The sequence below is a fragment of the Helianthus annuus genome, chromosome 10 (assembly GCF_002127325.2).
Source record: "Helianthus annuus cultivar XRQ/B chromosome 10, HanXRQr2.0-SUNRISE, whole genome shotgun sequence".
NCBI lineage: Eukaryota > Viridiplantae > Streptophyta > Magnoliopsida > Asterales > Asteraceae > Helianthus > Helianthus annuus.
The window spans coordinates 82,341,780-82,361,673 of NC_035442.2; the positions used below are offsets into that span (position 1 = coordinate 82,341,780).

At 45.1% G+C, this 19,894-nt stretch overlaps 1 protein-coding gene and 1 pseudogene across 1 annotated transcript; one reads left to right on the forward strand and one right to left on the reverse strand.

The window, feature by feature from the left end:
* Positions 1–4,677: 4,677 nt before the first annotated feature.
* LOC110885296 lies at positions 4,678–6,690 on the reverse strand (annotated as a pseudogene).
* A 35-nt stretch (positions 6,691–6,725) lies between these two features.
* Positions 6,726–19,687, forward strand: LOC118482638 (NADH dehydrogenase [ubiquinone] iron-sulfur protein 2-like). The gene is made up of 2 exons (XM_035978219.1): positions 6,726–7,121; positions 19,430–19,687. Exons 1-2 carry the CDS (start codon positions 6,810–6,812, stop codon positions 19,685–19,687), a joined length of 570 nt encoding a protein of 189 aa, XP_035834112.1. The 5' UTR covers positions 6,726–6,809.
* The last annotated feature ends 207 nt before the right edge of the window (positions 19,688–19,894 follow it).

A 19,894-nucleotide genomic window follows, 5' to 3' on the forward strand; every position in this document is an offset into this window, starting at 1 on the left:
GAGGAACCAGTTGAGATCACGGACCGGGATGTTAAGGTCCTCAAGAACAAGAGAATCCCTCTTGTCCGAGTTCGTTGGAACTCCAAACGTGGCCCAGAGTACACCTGGGAACGCGAAGACCAGATGACAGAAAAGTACCCCAGTTATTCGGAACCAATGCAACCACTACTGAGGCTGAAGCTACTACTGTGGAATTTCGGGACGAAATTCCAGATCAACGGGGGGAGGATGTGACACCCCAGGAAAACCAGTGAACAATACAACTTACCTAGCTTCCTCAGTGAGTGCGTACCAAATTTCGGGACGAAATTTCTTTTTAGTTGGGGATAATGTGACAACTTGTATTTTGAACCCGTCTTTGTAACGTATGTAATGTATGTGAACTTAATTGACTTATTGAATGTTATGACATTATGATATGTGATTATGTGAACTATTGCGAGTAATGGAGGTTATGTGCAATGTGTATTACGTGTATGTATGATAAACACACAACCCGAACCGCACAACACTACACAACCAATCGCACAAGCCCTTTTGGGCCGTATAGCTTGTAATCGGACTTTAAGGCAGCCCATGTTTGGGTCGGCCCATCCTCTACTCGTATACACTAGGGGTATGGTAACTACCCCACACTTTTTGCAAAACACAATACACATACACAAGAACCCTAGCTTCTCTCTCTCTCTCTCTCGCTCGAACTCGACGGCACAAGGCAACCGAAGAGCATTCTTTTGTTCGGATCACCCTCCTACTACCATTAGTCGGTTAGTGTGCTTATGATTGTTTGATTGATTGATTGATTATGTTGATAAATGATTTGTGTGCTAATAATCGACTCACATGTATGTATTGAACGATGTCCTTGTAAATCGTTTAGGATGATAATCGGCTATCGTGTATTTGAATCGGATGAGTGTTAACGGCTGTTGTTTGATGTTTTTGGATGGATATCGTTCATATGTTTGATGCTAGGGATCAAGAACACGAATCTGAATATTATGTTTAAGTGTTATGAATATTGTTCATGTTGATTTGATTAGGGTTCTTATGAGTTAGTCTATAGTTGCACTGTTTGATCGATATTATGCTAACTGATTTGTGGAAATTGTGTTAATTGATAATTGTTAAAATTGGAAACTTTGGAATAGATGTAACTGATGGCATGTTTTACGGAAATTTGTTAACCGGTCGCACAAGACCTCTTGATCGTACAAGAGGTCCACTCGCACAAGGAGTCCATTCGCACAAGACTCCTGACCGCACAAGATGATCCTTACGCACAAGGGGACCTGGTCGCACAAGGTGTTCCTAGTCGCACAAGGCGTATTGGATCATACCAGTTGTTAAGTTGTTGGGCCGGACAGCCCAAGTCACTCACACAACCCAAGCTGATCATACAAATCTGCTTGGATTGCACAAGTTGAGTTGCTGTTATGCTGATTGGGCCGATCAAGCCCAATGTCGATCGCACAAAGCCCAATTTCAATCGCACAAGTCACCTAAACGACTTCTAATTGGGCTGAACATACTGTTGAACCACTTATTTAATCCAGGCCGCATTGTTTGAACCGTTTACCTATATGTTGGGCCGGGTAGTGTTTGGGCTTAGACTTTTGTATCGCACAAGGTGGTTGGGCTCGCACAAGCTCAACGGCCCAACCCCCCGAAACGCACAAGCATGACTATATTATGCCTTGACTGATTTCGTGTTGCTATGATATATACGTGTTTGCTATGATTTATACGTGCATTACTTGGAGTCAAAAACCTGACTTGTATTGTAACCCTGTTAGGACGAGGTTGACCACCCTTAGTTCAAGAAACCCTTTTCTTTGTGTATCTGCCGAGCAACCCAAGGTGAGTTCACACTCTTACCAAGGCATGGGATTCCCGGGGTGTTGGGAATGGGATTGAAAGGATAAGGTTGAATAGATTCATATGAACACTGTTACTAGACTACCATACCATCGTCCTCGGTTGTGCAGGATACACACGTAAAACCTACGTATACCTACGTTACTCACTGTCCTCAGGTTGCGAAGGACACTCACGTAAAACCTACGTGAACGGATACTCACTACTGCCTCGGTTGTGTCAGGCACTTACGTAAAACCTACGTAAACCCCCACGTACCCCTATCCTCGGTTGTGAAGGATACTTACGTAAATCCTACGTAAATTGTACGTATTACTGTTCTCGGGATATGTAGAACACTTATGGTAACGCATAGTCTAGTGGATAAATAACATGGGAAGCCCCCACCAATAGAAACCTATATCGGCCCAGTAGAGCCACCTGATACTCATGAACTTTCTATTACGCATTTACTTTCTGTGAACTCGCTCAACTAGTTGTTGACTCTCTGCTGCATGCCTTGCAGGACCTTAGGTACTAAAGGAGCTTGCACAAGGAGGAGCAGGTCGTTGTGGGAATTGGATCGTGAATAAACACTCATTACTTTTCATACATTAACATTTATGTTTGGGTTTTTACATTATGCTTCCGCTACATTTACTTATGTTGGTTTTGATAAACACCTTTCGTATTGATGGATAACTTTTACTATTTAATTACATGTTCAATATGATTGGTGGCTTGATCCTGGTCATGTCACGCTCCCAAGCGGCGATACTCCGCAGGGGGAATTTGGGGGTGTGACACAAAACCTACATATTCACCTTTAACAGAATATGTACCTCCATCCTCGTTGAGAAGGATGACAACATTTAATCTATGTATTCTCCTTGGGTAGATTACGTACCTCCGTCCTCAGTTGGGAAGGACGACAACATATAACTTACTAGACAAAACTCTATCATTAAGTCCCTCATTTTTATATCGACTTAATCGTCGGGCCAATGGCGAGCGGGTCATTAGTTAATAGCGCTATTAGGGTTGACAAGCCTCACACCGTGCCGGGAGGACGGGCGTGTACTAATAGATCTGGGCACTTAGTCAATGATGATAGACATTGACGTAGGGCACCACTTTCTCAGTCAGTTGTCGATATGCTAACGGTCTAGTGGTTACATGGGGTAGCCCCCACTGGCTATGGTTTGGGAAACACGGAATTGGTTAACTCATGGATTACAAATGAACTTATGGTTTTTGGAACAACTATAAAATGAACATCAACTGTGAACTCGCTCAACTTTGTTGTTGAATCGTTGTTACATGCCTTGCAGGTCGTTAGGTATTTATGGAGCTTGCACGAGCAGGAGGAGTCGTTGTGGGACATGGACCGTTGGGTGCCACGTTAAACTTTATGAACTTATGACTTATGTTTTGGTTTTACATTTTATGCTTCCGCTGATTAACTTGAACTTGGTTAACTTGTTTTTGAACACCAATTATATTGTGTGGTTAAACTTTTATTTACTTTACTATATTGTTCAATATGATTAGTGGCCTGATCCTGGTCATGTCACGCCTCCTGCGGTGATACTCCGCTTGTGGATTTTGGGGGTGTGACAAATAATTCTCTCGGGCGGGCGAAGGAGATGCATTTCTGGTACTGGTGGTATTGGACAAGAAAAAAGGGAATCATTTCTTTCTTCTTTCTGCCTTTCTTTCCCATGACGACTAGGAATGGGCAAATCAAAAATTTCACTTCGAATTTCGGACCTCAACATCTTGCTGCTCATGGTGTTTCACGATCAGTATTGGAAATAAACGGAGAAGTTGTGGAACGTGCGGAACCACATATTGGATCACTCCAGTGCGGCACGAAGCCGCTGATGCCGAGTCGGCTCCGATGCCGCTAGCTATGCCTTGCTTGGTCCCCCGGCACGGTGGAGGTTCCGTAGCGCATCATGAGCACCGGGCTAAGGGGCGGTTGAGCAATTCAAGCGAACCGCCCTACCATACTACAACATAAGGACAGAAGGGAGAAGGTTGTGAAGGTGGCCTCGTTATCCACACCTCTGGTCAGATGAATGGAGGACCGACCGACCTGGGTTTTCACGAGCGTTGGCGGGTTCTGGAGTGCCTGTCAAGGGCGCTAGCGCATACCCCGGGGTGATCATCACCACCTGCACCTCAAATCTCGGCACAATGGAACGTGTAACCCTCCTGCTATTCCATTCAACTACATTTGTTCCTGTAATCCATAGCCTAACAGAACGCAGCAGCGAGGGACAACCCGCCCACACAGCCAGCGGGGAGGATGGCGCACTGGCAAATACCGTTTGGCGAAAACACCGCAGGTGCGAAGCGTGGTAGGCCTGCGCCAGGGGAGCATAGGGAGGAAAGGGAGCCCGGACGGTGGAAGAGCCAGGGGAGGCTGGGTCATTTGACGGAAATGGAAGGCTTTGGACTATGAACCTATTAAATAAGGCCCTATGGAGCAAAAGGAAGTGCATGAATTCTTGGAAAAAGAGGGAGCGAGCCTATATAAAAATGGAATCAAGCAAATTCAATGAATAGATAGAGTAAACGGTACGACAGACAGCGCTGCCTACACGCGAATTTGCTTCCGAAGTCGAGCAGTCTCAATTTCACTACAGGATTTTAGAATGAATGCTGGGCTGGGCCACCTCGAATGGTGTGAGCCGCATGCGGGGAGACCCGCACGTACAGTTTTTTGGGGGATATGGTTGAAAGACCGGCCAGCGCCCACCCGACTAGAGGGACTGAGAAATTAATAGAGTACAAAACTTATCTTCAAGCTTTACCTTATTCTGATCGTTCAGAGGGCGATCCCGGGGTCACTGAATGAAGTCCTCTGTTTCTTTCGGAGGTGCTGACCGGCAGCGAGGCAGAGATGACTAAATGACATATGGAATATGGCGACGACAACAGCATGTCGTAGAAGGAGATAACAAGTGGAGCCAACGACCCACTAAGACTAACGTATCAACAACTACATCCCCGAGCGGCAGTCAAACGGGGGCGTGAATGCGAGATGCCAGCGGAATGATCGGCCGGACAGAGGCTAGGGCTCCTTCCTTCCCATCGCGTTCTTCCTTGTGTGTCGGAGATATAAAGTGAGTGCACCGGAAAAGAATGGGAACTGGGTCGATCTATTCTATGTTGAAGCATCCGAAGCATAACTACACACTCACACGATCTTTGCCGATAGATAGGAGCATTAGGTGGAACCGGTGAACTACACTTGCTTCTGGATAGATGTGTGGGACAGAGGGCTCGTGGTACCTGCTGCCCACCCTTCCTCCTCTATTTTGAGAACCTGTGAACGGAGAGTGGGCAGAAGGGAAGGAGGTCCTCATACGGAGTCGCACACTTACTTGAGCAGTGCGGGAGACTGGGGAATGGATCGAGTAAAGTCCCCTGGGGCTGGAAAAATCACAGAGACGTACTGATACGATAGGGCTTTGATTGCTATTTCTTTTTTATTAGTGATTGTAAAGGAGGGCGCTTGGCTATGTTATAGAAAGGGAAGGCAGAGGGCGAAGAGAGGCGGCTCGGCAGGGAAGGAATGGGAAATCGTCAAAGATGATTTCTTTGTTGTTGAAACGAAGGGCTAAATAGCACCAGTGATTCTATGAGCCGGTCTGGATTTCCAACGCCTCGGGAAACTGGTCGAGATAGATGACAGCGCCTTTTTCCCCTCTTCCTTAGCGGGAGGGCAATCTTCTCTTATGGCCTTCACCTCCCGCTCGGCCCAGAAATAGAGAATCAGCCCCCTTTTGATCCATTCACTTCTGCAAGCAGGGAGGATCCAGAGCTAAGCCCCCTCCTATTCGAGGCCGGGTGGCCTTGCCCCACAAGCACCTAACCTTATTTTTGCTCTTCCTTCAGGTTGCCTCCACGAACGCGCCACCTAGGAGCCCTACTCATATTCCAAAAGCGCTACTTCAATTCAAGTGCAAGCCCTGTTCTATTGCATAACCTAAAAAATCTATAAACAAAGTACAAAAGCGTTCGCTTTTCAATTCGTTTAGTGCTCTTGGGTTTGTTGGGGGGGAATGGGGGTTCCTTCCAGGGGAGATATAAAGGGGGACGTGAGCTAAATGAGGAGTCTGACGATGACGGGGTAGAGGTTGTATATGATGAAACGAATGAGTTTATGACATCGGGTACACATCCTATGTCTTCCAGTACAGGGGCAAGCACCTCTCACATAAAGCTGTCCAATGGATAGGTGGCTTCTGTTTCATGCAAAGGGGCTGCCGGTTGGTAGCAATTTCATTTTTGATGATGGCGGTTGACGTTGTTTGTTTTGATTTTTTTTCGTTTGTCTACTAGTTAGTCATTATCATGATTGTAGTAGGCTAGATTGAGGTGGTATCTTGTTTTGTTTGTTTTTTGCTTACATATATGGGGCATGTCCTGTATATGAACTAGTGGGGAACTCATCCTCACTACTTGTACTTATTTGGCGGTTGTCTATAATAGAATCACCGAGGTAACCCTTTACCCCCAAAAAAAGTGGTTGCGGGAACGATACGCTTTGGTTACCAGCGAACGCTTCCAAAGGCGACCAACTTTCAATACTAGTTGTTACCTTACGCTGCCATTTTTCTAATATTCTTGAATAGCATGGCCGGGGGCTAAGATAACTCAAATGGGAGAGCCGTGTTATGGGTGACCTTATTGCACGGTTCAGAGAGCACTTGTGTATGTGACGCAAATGAACATGTACGAAAAAGCTGTCGTAAAGTTTCGTTGTTCGTTCGGTCGTCGACCCTATCTATGTTTCTATGATGGCCCAAGAACACGCTCATTCTTCAGCCGTGGAGAAACTTTTGAATTGTGAGGTACCATTACGAGCTCAATATATACGAGTGTTATTCCGTGAAATAACTCGAATTTCAAATCATTCACTTGCTTTAACTACTCATGCTATGGATGTGGGAGCATCAACTCCGTTCCTGTGGGCTTTTGAGGAGCGGGAAAAATTGTTGGAATTCTATGAAAGAGTCTCAGGAGCCAGGATGCATGCCAGTTTCATACGACCAGGTGGAGTGGCACAAGATCTGCCTCTTGGCTTATGTCGAGATATTGATTCCTCCACACAACAATTTGCTTCTCGTATCGACGAATTAGAAGAGATGTCAACCGGCAACCGTATCTGGAAACAACGATTAGTGGATATTGGTACTGTCACTGCACAGCAAGCAAAGGATTGGGGATTCAGTGGTGTAATGTTAAGAGGTCGTGCGACATGAAGACATTGATAGCAATATGGGGGAAGTTCCCATCAGGCAACAACGGTTCTGCCTGACCCTACTTATCACACCCCCAAAATCCACATGCGGAGTACCACCGCTTAGAGGCGTGACTGACCAGGATCTTAACCATCAATCACATTGAACTCATAAGTATAGGTGAATAATACTTCCATTTATAAACAACAAGTGTTACAATAACACAATATTTCACGGTTTACAGCGGAAGCTTATTTAACTCAATGAGTGTTTATAAAAACCACATGTAAGTTCTTAGTTCTTGTGTTGCGTTTCTATGTGTCTCGACCCATGACCACTCCAGCTTCCCAGACAGCAAGTTCCTTGGATATGCACCTATAAGCCTGCAAGGCATGTAATAGAGAGTCAACAACTAGTTGAGCGAGTTCACAGTTAATAGTTCAGTAATAGTATAGTGTGAGTAGCAGTATGTTCGTTCGTTATGTCATGTATTGTGACAACTCGAATTTCTAAGATTTTATTTCGTATTTATTGCACGTTCATGTAATTGCACAATTGATTGCCATGAAGTTATTTATGTTTCGATTGTTTGATTGTATTTGTGAAACTTGTCAAATGTGTAAACTTGGTGGTGGAATTATGAAATAGTTATGAGATGGTGTACTATTGTAAATTATATTAGTTAGGGGTGTAGAGAGCCATTAGAAAACTTGATTATACTTAACCCTAAACCCTTTCACTAATCACTCTCTAATCATTCACAAAAACCAAAGCACTACAATCATTGTCTCTAGCAATCATCACCAAATCATTTGGCACAAGAAATCATCACAAGTTTGATTCCTCTCTTTCTCTAGAATCATTCAAGGACTTGATTAATTACTTGTGAGTGCATAACATAGCATACCGAGCAAACCAAGGTGAGTTCACACTCTTACCAAGGCATGGGATTCCCGGGGTGTTGGGAATGGGATTGAAAGGATAAGGTTGATTAGATACATTATTGACACTATGACTAGACTACCACATTACTATCCTCGGTTGTGAAGGATACTTATACTGATCACTATCCTCGGTTGTGAAGGATACTTATACTGATCACTATCCTCGGTTGTGAAGGATACTTATACTGATCACTATCCTCGGTTGTGAAGGATACTTATACTGATCACTATCCTCGGTTGTGAAGGATACCTATAGTTACGAGTAGTCTAGTGGTTATACAACGTGGAACACCACCACCAGTAACGTGGAACACCACCACCAATAGAACATACAATCGGCCCAGTAGAGCCACTTGTTACAAACGAACTTACTTTTACGCATTTACTTTCTGTGAACTCGCTCAACTAGTTTGTTGATCATTCTGTTACATGCCTTGCAGATCGTTAGGTACTTGGAGCTTGCACACGGAGGAGCTGGTCGTTGTGGGGCTTGAACCGTGATCACCTTGTTAAACACTTTTGATGTTTGATACTTATTTGCTATGGGTTTTACAATAGTACGCTTCCGCTAAACAATGTTAACTTACTTATGTTTTGGAAACACCTTTCATATGGAAATGGTTTGGATTATAATGTGTTTACTTTTACTTTATACAATGTTCTGTATGATTGGTGGCTTGATCCTGGTCAGTCACGCTCCCAAGCGGTGATACTCCGCAGGTGGATTTTTGGGGGTGTGACAGATTGGTATCAGAGCCATTGGTTATAGAGAACTTGGTTTTAATATGGAAAAACGTTTTTATTAAAACCGGACTATAACCAGAACAGTGCTCTCAACGATCCACAACGACGCTTCGCTCCACGTGCAAGACTCGACATCCTAGGTAATAAGGTTTATGTTTATTGCCTACATGCTAGAACTGCATAGAACTTTGCTCGTAGTATGCTTACATTACTTTGCTCACTACTTGTTATTGCTTGAGAACACTTACGTGCTTACACTCTTCTGTCATCGCACTATTCGCGAACTTTTCTCACTTATGTTGCCTTTGATGTGAAGATCAATGGCCGCACGAATTACCATGACTCAAGCCCAGCTAGAGGCTCTCGTTGCTGCGGCAGTTGCAGCCGCCCAAGCAGGTAGTATACCCTGCAGTATAGACACTAGGATCTTTAGATCCTACACTAATTCTCGTACTTAACTTTGCCCTGTTCGTACACAATAGGTCAACCCGCTCAGCAACAACCTGGGTGCACCTTCAAGAATTTCATGGATTGTCGTCCTAGCTCGTTCAGTGGCACGGAGGGAGCAGTTGGACTCCTCCACTGGTTTGAAAAGCTCGAGTCGGTTTTCGAAATGTGTGAATGCCCTGAGGCTCGCAGGGTGAAGTTCGCCACTGGCACACTTGAAGGGATTGCGCTCACTTGGTGGAACGCACAAGTGCAAATCTTAGGGTTGGCAGCTGCTAACGCCACACCCTGGAATGAATTCAAAGAATTGATCAAGAGGGAATACTGCACTAGAGAAGACATTCACAAGTTGGAGGATGAGTTGTATAACTTGAAAATGGTTGGTTCGGAAATCGAAGCTTACACCAAGAGATCGAATGAGTTGGCTGTGTTATGTCCAACTATGGTGGACCCTCCATACAAGCGTATTGAGTTGTATCTCAAAGGGTTGGCACCAGAAATACAGAGCCACGTTACCTCGGCTAACCTCAACAACATTCAGGAAATCCAGCGTCTCGCTCACCGCATCACCGATCAGGCAGTGGATCAGAATAAACTGCCTAAGCGTATCAGTGCTACTGCTACCGCTACTGCTTCTACTACACTTGCTACTCCCAGTGAAAGTAAGAGAAAATGGGATGGGGATTCTAGCAAGGGATCAGCTTCAGTGCAGTCACAAGCTCAACAGCGAAAGACAGACAGTTACCAGAGTCCAAGTCAGCACTCCTCAGGCAGCCACAGACAGGGAAGGTATCGAGGAAACCTTCCAAAGTGTAACACCTGCAACAAGCATCATCGTGGCCAGTGTAACCAGGTTCGTTGTCAAAGATGCCTCAAGACGGGTCATGAGGCCAAAGATTGTAGAAGCCCTCAACCTGCAAACCAGAATCAGCAGCAACCTCAAGCACAGCAGAATCAGCAGCAGGGTAACAAAGGGTGTTTTCATTGCGGTGCAGAGGGTCACTTCAAAAGGCATTGCCCTCAGCTGAACAGAAACCAGAACAACAACAACCATAACAACAATCAGGGTAATGGTAACAACAACAACGGGGGAAACAACAACAACAACGGCAATGAAGCTCGTGGTCGTGCTTTTGTGTTGGGTCGAGGAGATGCAGTGAATGATCCCAATGTGGTTATGGGTAAGTTTCTTCTCGACGATATTTATGTTACTGTCTTGTTTGATTCGGGTGCTGATACAAGTTATATGTCCTTGAAAATGAGTAAATTATTAAAACGTACACCAACACCTCTAGACACCAAACACGTCGTAGAACTAGCCAATGGTAAAAGTGTAGAAGCCGCACATATAGTCAAGGGTTGTAGTATTGTTCTAGCGGGTCAGACTTTCCCGATTGATCTCATACCCATAGTTTTGGGTAGTTTCGACGTCGTCATCGGTATGGATTGGTTATCCCAACATCATGCGGAGATCTTATGCAAAGAAAAAGTTATTCGTATTCCTCGCTCCAGTCAAGAACCTCTCGAAGTACAAGGTGACAAGAGTGGTGCTGTGGTTGGCATCATCTCTTACTTAAAGGCGCAGAAATGTTTACGAAAGGGACATACTGCCATTCTGGCACTTGTCACTGACGCATCAACAAAGGAAAAGAAGCTGGAGGATATACCAGTTGTGCGTGATTTTCCTCAAGTGTTTCCTGAAGATTTACCTGGTTTACCTCCTCATCGTCAAGTTGAGTTTCAGATTGAGTTAGCTCCTGGAGCAGCACCAATAGCCCGCGCACCGTATCGTTTAGCTCCAACCGAACTGGAAGAACTGTCGAAGCAGCTACAAGAGCTCCTGGAAAAGGGCTTTATTCGTCCAAGCTCTTCGCCTTGGGGAGCTCCAGTGTTATTTGTGAAGAAGAAAGACGGTACGTTCAGAATGTGTATAGACTACCGTGAACTCAACAAGGTGACGGTGAAGAACCGTTATCCTCTTCCGCGCATCGACGACTTATTCGACCAGTTGCAAGGGTCGTGTTACTACTCCAAGATTGATTTAAGGTCAGGTTATCATCAGCTGAGAGTCCGGGATGAGGACGTCTCCAAGACAGCATTCAGAACTCGCTACGGCCATTACGAGTTTCTTGTCATGCCATTCGGGCTTACGAACGCGCCTGCAGTCTTCATGGATCTTATGAACAGGGTGTGTAAACCTTATCTTGACAAGTTCGTCATTGTTTTCATCGACGACATTCTGATCTACTCCAAGAGTCAGGAGGAACACGAGCAGCACCTACGTTTTATCTTGGAACTTCTTCGGAAGGAGCAACTGTACGCAAAGTTTTCTAAATGCGACTTCTGGCTTCGTGAAGTCCACTTCTTAGGCCATGTGGTGAACAAGGATGGGATTCATGTCGATCCATCCAAGGTAGATTCGATCAGAAATTGGCCAGCACCGCGTACACCAACAGAAATACGCCAATTCTTGGGTTTGGCGGGATACTACAGGCGATTTATTAAAGACTTCTCAAAGATCGCGCAACCACTTACTATGCTAACACAGAAAGGTGTCGTTTACAGATGGGGTAATACGCAAGAGACCGCTTTTCAGTACTTAAAGGATAGGCTTTGCAGCGCACCTATTCTCTCGTTGCCAGAGGGCACGGATGACTTCGTGGTTTATTGTGATGCATCCATCCAGGGTCTTGGATGTGTGTTGATGCAACGTGATAAAGTGATAGCCTACGCTTCTCGGCAACTCAAGGTTCATGAACGGAACTACACGACGCACGATTTAGAGCTGGGAGCTGTTGTTTTCGCGCTTAAGATATGGCGACACTACCTGTACGGTACCAGGTGCACGATTTACACCGATCACAGGAGTCTCGAGCATATTCTTAAGCAAAAGGATTTGAATATGCGTCAACGGAGATGGGTTGAACTTCTAAACGACTATGAATGCGCCATCAAGTATCATCCAGGCAAGGCAAATGTTGTGGCTGATGCCCTCAGTCGGAAAGACACTCTACCTAAGCGCGTGCGAGCGCTACAGCTTACTATTCAGTCCAGTCTTCCTGCACAGATACGAACCGCTCAGTTAGAAGCACTGAAACCCGAAAACGTCAAAGCTGAAGCCTTACGCGGCTCAAGGCAACGCATGGAACAAAAGGAAGACGGCGCCTACTATGTAACGGGGCGTATTTGGGTCCCACTTTATGGCGGTTTACGCGAACTTGTAATGGATGAAGCTCACAAGTCTCGCTATTCGGTACATCCAGGGTCGGATAAAATGTACCACGACATTAGCACTACTTATTGGTGGCCTAGTATGAAGGCTCACATCGCTACATACGTCGGAAAATGCTTAACCTGTGCGAGAGTCAAGGTTGAGTATCAGAAACCAGCAGGCTTACTTCAACAACCCAAGATACCACAGTGGAAATGGGAAGAAATTTCCATGGATTTCGTTACGGGCTTACCTAGATCCCAGCGTGGGAATGACACTATTTGGGTAATCGTTGATCGGCTCACGAAGTCTGCTCACTTCTTGGCTATCAAAGAAACGGATAAGTTTTCTACCCTAGCAGACATCTACTTGAAAGAAGTTGTTTCGAGGCACGGAGTGCCCACTTCTATTATTTCGGATCGCGATGCACGATTCACGTCAGAGCTTTGGCAAGCGATGCACAAATCCTTCGGCTCACGTTTAGACATGAGCACAGCATATCATCCTCAGACGGATGGGCAGTCTGAGCGAACTATCCAAACTCTAGAAGACATGCTTCGAGCGTGTGTTATCGATTTCGGCAACGGCTGGGAAAAGCACCTCCCTTTAGTGGAGTTTTCATACAATAACAGTTACCATACCAGCATTCAAGCCGCTCCATTCGAGGCATTGTACGGACGTAAATGCCGGTCACCTCTCTGTTGGGCAGAGGTGGGGGATAGTCAAATTACGGGTCCAGAGATTGTTGTGGACGCCACAGAAAAGATAGCACAAATACGGCAACGCATGGCGGCAGCACGCGACCGTCAGAAAGCCTACGCGGACAAGCGTAGAAAGCCATTGGAATTTGAGGTCGGGGACCGGGTTTTATTGAAAGTTTCACCCTGGAAGGGTGTGGTTCGATTTGGTAAACGAGGCAAACTGAATCCGCGGTACGTCGGACCATTCGAAATCTTAGAAAAGATTGGCAAAGTAGCCTACAGATTAAACCTACCAGCTGAACTCGGTGCAGTTCACAATGTATTTCACGTGTCGAATCTGAAGAAATGCCTATCAGATGAGACCCTTATAGTTCCTTTTAAGGAACTCACTATCGACGAGCGGTTGCAGTTCGTCGAGGAACCAGTTGAAATCACGGACCGGGATGTTAAGGTCCTCAAACACAAGAGAATCCCTCTTGTTCGAGTTCGTTGGAACTCCCAACGTGGCCCAGAGTACACCTGGGAACGCGAAGATCAAATGAAAGAAAAGTACCCCCAGTTATTCGAAACCAATGCATCCACTACTGAGGCTGAAGCTACTACTACTGAATTTCGGGACGAAATTCCAAATCAACGGGGGGATGATGTGACACCCCAGGAAAACCAGTGAATGATATAACTTACCTAGCTTCCTCAGTGAGTGCGTACCAAATTTCGGGACGAAATTTCTTTCAAGTTGGGGATAATGTGACAACTCGAATTTCTAAGATTTTATTTCGTATTTATTGCACGTTCATGTAATTGCACAATTGATTGCCATGAAGTTATTTATGTTTCGATTGTTTGATTGTATTTGTGAAACTTGTCAAATGTGTAAACTTGGTGGTGGAATTATGAAATAGTTATGAGATGGTGTACTATTGTAAATTATATTAGTTAGGGGTGTAGAGAGCCATTAGAAAACTTGATTATACTTAACCCTAAACCCTTTCACTAATTACTCTCTAATCATTCACAAAAACCAAAGCACTACAATCATTGTCTCTAGCAATCATCACCAAATCATTTGGCACAAGAAATCATCACAAGTTTGATTCCTCTCTTTCTCTAGAATCATTCAAGGACTTGATTAATTACTTGTGAGTGCATAACATAGCATACCGAGCAAACCAAGGTGAGTTCACACTCTTACCAAGGCATGGGATTCCCGGGGTGTTGGGAATGGGATTGAAAGGATAAGGTTGATTAGATACATTATTGACACTATGACTAGACTACCACATTACTATCCTCGGTTGTGAAGGATACTTATACTGATCACTATCCTCGGTTGTGAAGGATACTTATACTGATCACTATCCTCGGTTGTGAAGGATACTTATACTGATCACTATCCTCGGTTGTGAAGGATACTTATACTGATCACTATCCTCGGTTGTGAAGGATACCTATAGTTACGAGTAGTCTAGTGGTTATACAACGTGGAACACCACCACCAGTAACGTGGAACACCACCACCAATAGAACATACAATCGGCCCAGTAGAGCCACTTGTTACAAACGAACTTACTTTTACGCATTTACTTTCTGTGAACTCGCTCAACTAGTTTGTTGATCATTCTGTTACATGCCTTGCAGATCGTTAGGTACTTGGAGCTTGCACACGGAGGAGCTGGTCGTTGTGGGGCTTGAACCGTGATCACCTTGTTAAACACTTTTGATGTTTGATACTTATTTGCTATGGGTTTTACAATAGTACGCTTCCGCTAAACAATGTTAACTTACTTATGTTTTGGAAACACCTTTCATATGGAAATGGTTTGGATTATAATGTGTTTACTTTTACTTTATACAATGTTCTGTATGATTGGTGGCTTGATCCTGGTCAGTCACGCTCCCAAGCGGTGATACTCCGCAGGTGGATTTTTGGGGGTGTGACATGTATCGTATTAGTTTCCATCGCGGCCTCCCAGGCAGGTATGCGAAGATATTAGGGGATGTTTTTCCCAAGTATTCTAGACTAGGTTTATTTGTATTGCGGCCTCCCAGGCAGGTGTGCGAAGATTAGTACATTTAGTTCGCGGCCTTCCTATGGCAGGTGTGCGAAGTCAGTCATAATATCGCGGCCAACCCTTGGCAGGTGTGCGAAGATCAGTTCAATAAGTGTTACTAGTTCAATGAGAGGATAGGTGCGCTGCAGAGCCTATCCCTTCAGTATTGGGAAGCGTTTTCCTGGGAATCTCCCCAACGGTAGGTGACACCCTTCTGTGTCAGTAGCGTAAGTGGCTGCGTGATCTTCGAGAAGTCTTTGACAAATCGTCTGTAGTAACCCGCCAAACCCAAGAATTGGCGTATTTCCGTTGGTGTACGAGGTGCAGGCCAATTTCTGATTGAATCTACCTTGGATGGATCAACATGAATCGCATCCTTGTTTACCACGGGGCCTAGAAAGTGGACTTCACGAAGCTAGAAGTCGCATTTTGAAAACTTGGCGTACAACTGCTCTGTTCGAAGGAGTTCCAAAATCAATCGTAAATGCTGCTCGTTTTTCTCCTGACTCTTGGAGTAAATTAGAATGTCGTCGACGGATACAATCACAAGCTTATCTAGGTTGGGCTTGTACACTCTGTTCATAAGGTCCATGAAGACTGCCGGTGCGTTTGTTAACCCGAGTAGCATGACAAGAAACTCATAGTGGTCGTAACGAGTTCTGAAAGCATGTTCTGAAGACGTCCTCAACCCGGACTCTCAGCTGGTGGTAACCTGGCCTCAGGTCCATCTTGGTGTAGTAGCTTGACCCCTTTACAACTGGTCGAATAGATCATCAATTCGTGGAAGAGGATGGCGGCTCTCCACTATCACTTTGTTGAGTTCCTCGATAATCGTAACACATGTTGGGTAACTCCTCTTCTTGCGTATAACGGGGGCCCCTTAAAGTGAAGCACGAGTCCAAAAATTTTTGGAGTTGATTAGGCAGTTCCTGTAACCTTCCTGGTGTATGGTAGTAAGATATACCAATAACGAGGGTTACTTCTAGCATGATACCGGTCTGACATCCCACCTGTCGATGTGTAGATAAACCTGACAATTCTTCAGGTAACATTTAGGGAGAAGTCACGAATAATTGGTGGATCCTCGATCCTCCTTTCCTTAGTCTTGACATCCGTGCTGAGGGTTATCGTAGCTAGGTAATCCTTCCGTAGACACTCCTGGTCCTTCTTACTGAAATGAAGTTAACCGTTGTGCCACCCTGACACGCTGCAGTAGGTAATGTTTTTCCGCACAAAGTTTTCTTCTCACTGGGTGTATGCATACGATACCTGGGCAGCCAATCCACACGGCTACCGCATCAAATCTATCAAGGGTAGAAGAAGGGTCGACGTTGATCACTTGTCCCACAAGGTCGAGTTTGCATTCCTACACCCATATAAGGTTTCAATAGGCTCGCCATCTGCCGCTTCCATAGCAGGTTCGGTTTCGAGATGTACCAGGGTTGAGCCAAACTGTGACGAAGTGGTTTATTACTAAGGGCACGAAGGCCACCATGTTGTTACAATCTTAGCGTTGTCCATACCAATCCTAAATGCCCATCGTGAGTACCACATCCAGTGTTGTTGCTTCTACTACCAGAGTTCCCAAAACTGTCATTGTTCCTTGGGTTGTTGACGTTTTAACTTAGTCCGTGCTGAGATCGGTAGGGGGGTTACGCTCATCCTCCGGTCCGTCGTCGTTGCGTGTGGTTTGAGTAGTTCACCGTCTGAGGCGAGAGTATTGCAGAAGTGATCACGCTTCGGGATCGGAGACATCAATCCATGAGTTTCAATAAACGAGAAGGAGTAGGAAAGGTATCCTTCAATCATTCGACGCGGGGACATCCAACTTAGGGACGTTTGTATAGGCACCTAACATTTTACACAGTTCGCTAGGTGTTCTGATGGGTGTTCGGGTAACACTCGACAGCATCGAGTTTCGAAAGAATCCAACGATAAATAAGAAGTTCGCGTTTAAGTTTGAGTAGGGAGGCAATTACTGCTATGGCCCCTATAGGTTGGTTATGTTTCTCACTGAGCAAATAACGGGACAGGACCCCTTTTCCACTTGTTAAGCCTTACTGGGACTCACATGCACCCCACAATATTATTATGTGTGCACCCACAATAATATTGTGATTTGCATGTTCATCTCAGCTCCTCTTAACTCATGTCAAATGGTTCCCCACACTCGAGTAGATTTCAAAGAGTATCAAGTAGTGTAAGTCATGGAGGTTTAGGGAATTACCACCCTATCAATCACATGATACGAGAAAGTGTACATGAATTCATATTGGTGTGCTAACGTGCAATCACATGCAATATCGTATGTAGGTGTTCACTAGTTATGTAGTACAATGAGTATAAGAGAGACGAACCTTGCAGTCTGGAGCTGAGTGTCATGGTCGTATTCTCATTTTCAGAACTGTCCGGTTATAGTCTGGTTTTACAAAAACAGTTTCCCCCTTTTTTTTAAGACCAAGTTCACTATAACCAATGGCTCTGATACCAATCTGTCACACCCCCAAAATCCACATGCGGAGTACCACCGCTTGGAGGCGTGACTGACCAGGATCTTAACCATCAATCACATAGAACTCATAAGTATAGGTGAATAATACTTCCATTTATAAACAAGAAGTGTTACAATAACACAATATTTCATGGTTTACAGCGGAAGCTTATTTAACTCAATGAGTGTTTATAAAAACCACATGTAAGTTCTTAGTTCTTGTGTTGCGTTTCCATGTGTCTCGACCCATGACCACTCCAGCTTCCCAGACAGCAAGTTCCTTGGATATGCACCTATAAGCCTGCAAGGCATGTAATAGAGAGTCAACAACTAGTTGAGCGAGTTCACAGTTAATAGTTCAGTAATAGTATAGTGTGAGTAGCAGTATGTTCGTTCGTTATGTCATGTATCGTATTAGTTTCCATCGCGGCCTCCCAGGCAGGTATGCGAAGATATTAGGGGATGTTTTTCCCAAGTATTCTAGACTAGGTTTATTTGTATCGCGGCCTCCCAGGCAGGTGTGCGAAGATTAGTACATTTAGTTCGCGGCCTTCCTATGGCAGGTGTGCGAAGTCAGTCATAATATCGCGACCAACCCTTGGCAGGTGTGCGAAGATCAGTTCAATAAGTGTTACTAGTCTAGCCGTATCTTATCGTGAGGTTCTACCATCTGAGTATATACAATAAGTCATCCAATCCCATTCCCACCCGGGAACCCCATGCCTTGGCTGTGTGAACTCACCTTGGTTTGCTCGGCTGGTGCACAAAAGGTTTTCTTGAACTACGAGTGGTCAACCACGTCCTAACAGGGTTACCATACAAGTCAGGTTTTGACTTCAAGTAATGCACATAGGTTTCACACAAGTTAACATGTTACGAGCACGTATAGTTCATGGCAACACGTTTGATACGTTAATAGTCAAGAGCATATCATATTCATACTTCTGCGATTTAAAATAAACCCATTAGAAAACCAGCCCAAACAAATAACATGCAAGAAACACATACGAATCATGGTAACACACATCTTCACATTCAACAGTTAATATCGTATGCAAGATTTTGGGCTCGCACAAGTCTAACCACCTTGTGCGATCCACCCGTTGAGGAAGCCTCAAAAAGCGAAGGTCGAGCTGTAGGTCGCGTGACCTGCACCGAGTTGGTGGCTGACTGGGCTTTTTATTTGAGCAAAGTAGAGAAGCTCGCCTTCTTGTTATCCAAAAAGCAAAAGTCGGTCGAATCAGTCGGGCCCCTGCCCCGGAACGTCGAATGAAATAGGTGGCCGGGTTCTTTTACGACCCTTTTGATATGGTAGGCCCAGCCCCAGGACTCCTATCCTTTATGTTTAGGAGCGGGATCCGCCCAAGAACGACCTTTCGATGGTACTGAAGGCACGGACTCCGCGAACATCCCTAGCCCTCTTTACTAATAAGGAAAAGAAAGTCTCAACCAAAACCACATTCCTTTTGCGTGCGGATGTAGCTAAGTGTCTGACTCTATTGGTCATAGTTTCCTGTTGTTGCGGCCGGTGCGCGTTTGCGCGCGCGTGAGCCAACCCAACAAACAAGGAAAGGATGCCTCTCGGGGCATCTGAGAATGATTCGAGTCGTATGAAGGGAAACTCTCACGTACAATTTCTTCTTTTGGGGGGGAAGGAGCCCGACAGGGTCCCCCACTGACTTGGCCCGGGCCTAAGTGAAAGTGAAGTGGTGGGCCTACCCATCCCAACCAGGGGTATGCTGGGATTCGCGAAGAGCAGCACCTTACGATGTTCATGACCAATTGGATCCTGACGTACCAGTAGGTACCAGAGGAGATTGCTATGATCGTTACTGTATTCGTATCGAAGAGATGCGGCAAAGTGTTCGGATCATTGTGCAATGTCCTAATCAAATGCCTAGTGGAATGATCAAAGCCGATGATCGTAAGCTATGTCCTCCATCACGATCTAGAATGAAACTATCTATGGAATCGTGCGCCGTGTGAAACATAGGTCATCGCCGTTCTTAACCGAGACTCAGGTTAAGCTCCGTCTCGGAACCTTGTGATTTTGGGTAAAGGGTTACCCTGATGAATTTTATAAATGAACCAAATAAGTACAAGGATGTGTCAAAACGACACACCAACTAGACTTGGCCTACCAAGACTAGGACAACAAACCAACAAAGCCAACAAAAAAACATCCCTAACAAA

What these genes read in the sequence shown, in the direction of transcription:
- LOC118482638 (XM_035978219.1), top strand. Translation starts at nt 6,810, where the DNA reads ATGGATGTGGGAGCATCAACTCCGTTCCTGTGGGCTTTTGAGGAGCGG. An exon ending in GTGGTGTAATGTTAAGAGGT is followed by an intron (nt 7,122 to 19,429) that starts CGTGCGACATGA and finishes TACCCATCCCAA; the next exon opens with CCAGGGGTATGCTGGGATTC.